The sequence below is a fragment of the Sinocyclocheilus anshuiensis genome, unplaced genomic scaffold, assembly GCF_001515605.1.
Source record: "Sinocyclocheilus anshuiensis isolate Anshui unplaced genomic scaffold, SAMN03320099.WGS_v1.1 scaffold227, whole genome shotgun sequence".
Lineage (NCBI taxonomy): Eukaryota > Metazoa > Chordata > Actinopteri > Cypriniformes > Cyprinidae > Sinocyclocheilus > Sinocyclocheilus anshuiensis.
The window spans coordinates 2,853,513-2,859,289 of NW_015549590.1; the positions used below are offsets into that span (position 1 = coordinate 2,853,513).

At 38.0% G+C, this 5,777-nt stretch overlaps 1 protein-coding gene across 1 annotated transcript in view; it reads right to left on the minus strand.

Annotated features, from left to right (window-relative positions):
* The window catches only part of LOC107658016 (xaa-Pro aminopeptidase 2-like), a 15,967-nt gene that overhangs the window by 1,073 nt on the left and 9,117 nt on the right, over positions 1-5,777 (minus strand). The window contains exons 9-21 of the mRNA XM_016446393.1: positions 5,347-5,448; positions 5,163-5,244; positions 4,883-5,084; positions 3,108-3,197; positions 2,516-2,625; positions 1,897-1,974; positions 1,697-1,768; positions 1,533-1,593; positions 1,364-1,433; positions 1,103-1,207; positions 541-600; positions 386-462; positions 156-245 (exon numbers count right to left, since the gene is read on the minus strand). Coding sequence (XP_016301879.1) covers positions 156-245; positions 386-462; positions 541-600; positions 1,103-1,207; positions 1,364-1,433; positions 1,533-1,593; positions 1,697-1,768; positions 1,897-1,974; positions 2,516-2,625; positions 3,108-3,197; positions 4,883-5,084; positions 5,163-5,244; positions 5,347-5,448 — 1,199 coding nt within the window. The remainder of the gene's footprint in view (positions 1-155; positions 246-385; positions 463-540; positions 601-1,102; positions 1,208-1,363; positions 1,434-1,532; positions 1,594-1,696; positions 1,769-1,896; positions 1,975-2,515; positions 2,626-3,107; positions 3,198-4,882; positions 5,085-5,162; positions 5,245-5,346; positions 5,449-5,777) is intronic.

Here is a 5,777-nt window from a genome sequence, read left to right on the forward strand (position 1 = left end):
TACCAGGTGCACACATACACACACACACACACACACACACACACACACACATATATAATTTGCCAATCATGCTGGCAAAGTGCTTTACAAAGATACAAACAAAACAAAACAAAAAATAATTTTGTTATAAATACTTAATGGCACTATTACAATACCTGCTCAGGACTTAGAAGAGATGTGTTTATCAGTTTTCTGTCATAAGGCACCAGTGAGACAGTTTCAAATGTCAAGTAATTGTTGCCATACTTAAAAGTAAAACAGGAAAAGAGGAATTTTATTTTAAGCAAGAAAAAAATGCACATATTATTATTATTTCTTTAGGCACTGCCCTTGGCTAACTGCAGTGGATTTACAGAGTTACAGACCCTCAGTTAGTTGGATGTACCTTTGTAGTAGCTGGAACAGTGACAGCAATGTCCTCTATCCTTATACCAAAGTCATTCTCCTTGTAATAACCAGGTTCTAGAGGAGAGTTTGTCAGTTTATAACCGTAATTATCAAACTAAGATAATCGTAATGAGCTGCTTAATGATTCCTCACCAATTGATGTGAACATCCCCTCTTGAAATGGAATATTATTGGACTGAAAACCCACAGGCCCTATCAGAGAGAAAACAGAGACCTTAGATGAAGAGATACAGCATATGTTCTATATACATATACCTGTATATGTGTGTTTTTGAAAGTTTTTCCTCACCAAGGCTGCATTTATTTGTAATAAATAAATAAATAAATAAATAAAATAAGGTAAAACAGTAATATTGTGAAATAGTGTTACAATGTTTTATATTTTAATTATATAACAATTTATTATCAATTTCTTATTATTGTCAATGCTACAATTTTTTCCCCAGGATTCTTTGAATAGAAAGCTCAAAAGAACAAGATTTTTAAAACGGAAATCTTTTGTAACATTATAAATGCCTTTACTGTCACTTTTAATGAATATAATGCATCCTTGATCATTTAAAAAAAACTTACTGACCCTACACTTTTAAATATTAGTGTATTTCAATTGTAAATGATTGTTATAAACACAAATGCATTTAAATGACAAGATTACTGAAATAAATATATAAACACATTATAGAGTCAGACTTACATTCATGGACTCCAAAGTAGTTGCCCACACCATGACCTGTGCCATGACCATAAGTTAAACCAACTTCCCACAATGCTCTTCGTCCCAGCATCTCCATGTTCACGCCTATGGTGGGAATAAAAACCCCTGAACCGTTAGCACTTGACAGGTTTTGTAGTTGTCACTGTGAGAAGTCTGCTGTGTATATGGCGCCCTCTTGTGGAAGTATCATGGCATGGTCGCTTGAAAGGAGATTGTGATTGAAGATGAGGAAATCCTCACCTCTAGTTCCAGCAGGAAAGATGGTTCTTGAAATCTCAATATTTCCCATGAGCACTCTTGTGTAGGCCTCCTATCGGAGTAGGACATGGAGAAAACAGTTTTCTTTTCAGTATAAGCATCCTATTATGCTTTGCATCATTAGTAACTCCCTATGCCTTCCATTCAATACCTTTTGAAAGTCAGTGGGTTTACCCCAGTGCACAGTACGCGTTATATCAGTAGTACCATCACTGTTAACATAAATCAGACAGAATGCATGCATGAGCTTGGCTATGTATTGTGTTTTTTTTGCACACAAACATAACTTTGTACTAATAGTACTATGAAACTCACAGGTACTGTCCTCCAGAGTCAACCAGATACATCTCATCCACTGACAGCTTCCTTACAGTTTCATTAGATGGACTGTAAAAATAAGAACAATGCAGGTAGTTATAAGTAAACATAATGAATATAATTCAAGAGTGAACAAAGAAAAATGACTGAAAAGCTAAACATTATAATTTGGCGGGAAGAGGAACAGTATTCAATACCTGTAGTGAGCAAGAGCAGCATTAGGTCCACTTGCAGAAATGGTCTCAAAACTCGGCCCTCTGCTGTTCTTCTGTTTGCTGCCGAAACACAGTGAAGGGTTTGTGATTCTCAAGAAAAAGGAAGTTTACATAAGTAAAACATCTTCTAATTTAACATCCTTGATGAAGGAACAAGTTCTACTTGTGCAAATAATGTAATTCCTGTAATGCAAGCTTAGAAAAATGGCTAATAGAGAGTGCTAGAGTCTGTTTCTGTAAGCAAATATTCCATTCATTTTCATACTAAAATTCAGCCATAATTGTCTTCCAAGACAAACCTACCACAAGCTCTGATAGCATTTTATTGCATATTTTGAAAAGAAAACACTAAATAAAATTAGAAATAGCATTTAATTACATATTCACTGTAAATAATTAAATTACTAATGTGTATATACTTATAAAATAAATAAATAAATGTACAATTAAACTAAATAAGCAATGCACAATTTAAATAAATGAATGGTGCATATACTTTTGGAACCGATAGCCTTGAAAAATTAACAATACAGGTAAAACCATCTGTTTTACTGTATGTGAGTGGTATCAGTGAAGAGGGTTTAGCTCCACTGTTCTGTACCTGCGACACTGATCGACAAAATGTGCTGCCGTAAGTTCGTTCTCTGTGCCTTCTGGAACTTTCTTCTCAAGCCACATCAGAAGCTGCATGACTGCGACTGCGTCCCTAACCTGCGGGAAAAAGGATGGATGTTCACCCATCGTGGCTGAGAAGTACAAAATCACCTGCTTGAGACCAGACGGATCCCAGACGGAGGGGATTAATTGAAGCAGTCAACAGAGGTCTGGCTTTAGGCCATAAACCACCAGAACCACATGTCCATGCATGTTATCAAATGCAGTTGTTTTCGATTGAAAAACCTCATTCTGCAAAATATGTCAATAGAACACTGAATACAAGCAAACACCATGAGTAACAAAGGTTCCAATATGTTTGATGGAGGTTGTGCGATAAGGAGCGATAAGACATTGATGCTGCAATGAATGGAGTCTGTCTGGCCTCCTAATGTGGCTTTATGATGTGATAAAGTGCCCCTCAATCTAGAAATTACGATAATACAACAGGTATCAGTCAACAAAGTGTCCATCAGGGTTATCACTGCTTTACAAAAGTAATTTGGGGAGAATGTGTGTGTGTGTGTGTGTTCTCTTACATGAGCCTCTTTGAGAATATGCTGCTCAGTCGCATCTTTCACTGCTTTTGTGGTCAGTACTGGAGAATAGGTGCTGGTCAGAAGTTTGTCCTTAAAGACATAAGATATGTTCATCAGCAGTAAAATCTTCACCTGTACTGTGGGACTCAAGCAGCCTTATGAAATTATAATTTCAGTCAGGATCCATCCATCCATCCACCCATCCATCTATCCACCTATCTACTTATCCATCTATCCAGCCAGCCATCCAGCCATCAATCATCCATCTATCCACCAATCTACATCTATCCATCTATCTACCCATCCATCTAGCTATCTACCATTTATCCATACGTCCATCTATCCATCTACCCATCCGTCTAGCTATCTACCATCCATCCATCCATCCATCCATCCATCCAGCCATCCATCCATCCATCCATCCATCCTTCCATCCATCCATCCACCTATCTACTCATCCATCCATCCATCCATCCATTTATCTGCCCATCTATTTATTCACCTATCTACCTATCCGTCTAGCTATCTACCATCCATACATCTGTCCACCAATCTACTCATCCATCCATCCACCTATCTACCCATCCATTCATCCACCTATCTACTTAACCATCCATTTATCCATCTATCTACCCATCAATCCACCTATATACTCACCCATCTATCTACCCCATCCATCCATCCACACCTCCATCCATCCATTTATTCAAATTTATTTTGCAACTATCTACCTATCCGTCTAGCTATCTACCATCCATACATCTGTCCACCAATCTACTCATCCATCCATCCACCTATCTACCCATCCATTCATCCACCTATCTACTTAACCATCCATTTATCCATCTATCTACCCATCCATCCACAAATCTACCCATCCATCCACAAATCTACCCATCCATCTAGCTATCTACCATCCATCATCCATCCATCCACCAATTTATCCACCTACCTACCCATCCATTCATCCACCTATTTACTTATCCATCCATTCATCCACCCATCCATTTATCCATCTATCTACCCATCCATCCACAAATCTACCCATCCATCTAGCTACCTACCATCCATACATCTGTCCACAAATCTACTCATCCATCCATCCACCAATCTACTTATCCATCCATCCATTTATCCATCTATCTACCCATCAATCCACCTATATACTCACCCATCTATCTACCCCATCCATCCATCCACACCTCCATCCATCCATTTATTCAAATTTATTTTGCACATCAGAGCACATCTAGTCACAATAAGTAAAACATAAATTGGCTCTAATTTAATGTTCACCATTTATTTATTTACATATCTGTCAATAAAATAATTTCATTTCAGACAGACCAGGAGGGGCAAAATAAAGTGGCTGAAATAGCTGTGCAGTGTGTCAAAAATAGAAATGGCTCCACTGATTATAGCAATCTAATTTTGTCACACAGTGACACGTGCCTGATGTAGATGTGCATAACTAAACTTTTTTGACAGATGCAAGCACAGAGGCTTGTTTGTTCCATATTTACATTTATGTTTCAGCCTTTAAAAAGCCATATGGGAAAAAATAAATTAGGCTACTATTTAACACTTCTTGAACAGAAGCACAGGATAACATTAAAGGCCAAATGCAAAAAGTGAAAATCAATTATTAACACTTGAGGGGCTTGACTGAAATCATCTTAGCCATATTTAGCCCACAGATAGTCTGAGACTCCTTATTTGAGCATCCAAGCTATCATAGGCATAGTAGTAGTCTATATTTTGGATCCAGGTCTTACCTCAGGAGTGATGAGCTCATACAGGGCTTGGTTGGTGTACTCTGTACCCACCCATACCCTCACGTTGGGTCTCTGTAGATAGGACTGCAGGTATGAGCGCACAGAGCTGTACTCAAGCAGCTGCACACAATAGGAATGGTAGCATGTAGTGTTCAGGTACACCTTCAACTCTTCTGTTATTCGTTCAGTGTGCACAAAGAGCCTGGTGAAGGAGGCTAGTTAGAAACTGCACAGCACACCAACTAAGTATAGTGCTATTAATATGAACAGAGGAACTTGCCATATCTCATCCATTGACAGCAGAGTGTAAGAATAGAAGAATGGATTAAAAGGGATGTCGTTGCCTCGTAGATTAAACAGCCCTGAAAATAGAGAAAATATTTGGCCCGACAAGAGTTTTATAGAACAATTCAGAGAAACTCTCCTGCATGAGATGGCTTTGTGTTGTGCTGTTTTGTGCTTACATGCGGTCTCGTCCAGAGCTGAAAGCAGCACAGCGGTGGGCTTGTATGGATTGTCACTTATTTGGGCTCGTATCTGATCTACTTTCATTGGCCAGGTCCTTTCTGAACATCCAAACAAACACACACGCACAATGTAAATTTGAATTACAACAAAACCTTCAGGAAACAGTTCACCCAAAAATGAGAATTCTGTCACCATTTACTAACCCTTACAATAAAGTTTCCTATGCAATTACAATAAAAGGGAACATAGATGTAGAGAAGACTGATTTGTTAAAGATTCACTATTTTGAATCAAATCTGTTCAGTGAATCAGCTTTTTCACTTCACCAAAATGATTGAGTTTTTTTGGTTTAAAATGATTTATTCATAGATCAGACTGATTTGGTTCTCAAGTTCACTACATTGACTCAACACTTTAGTCTCAGCAG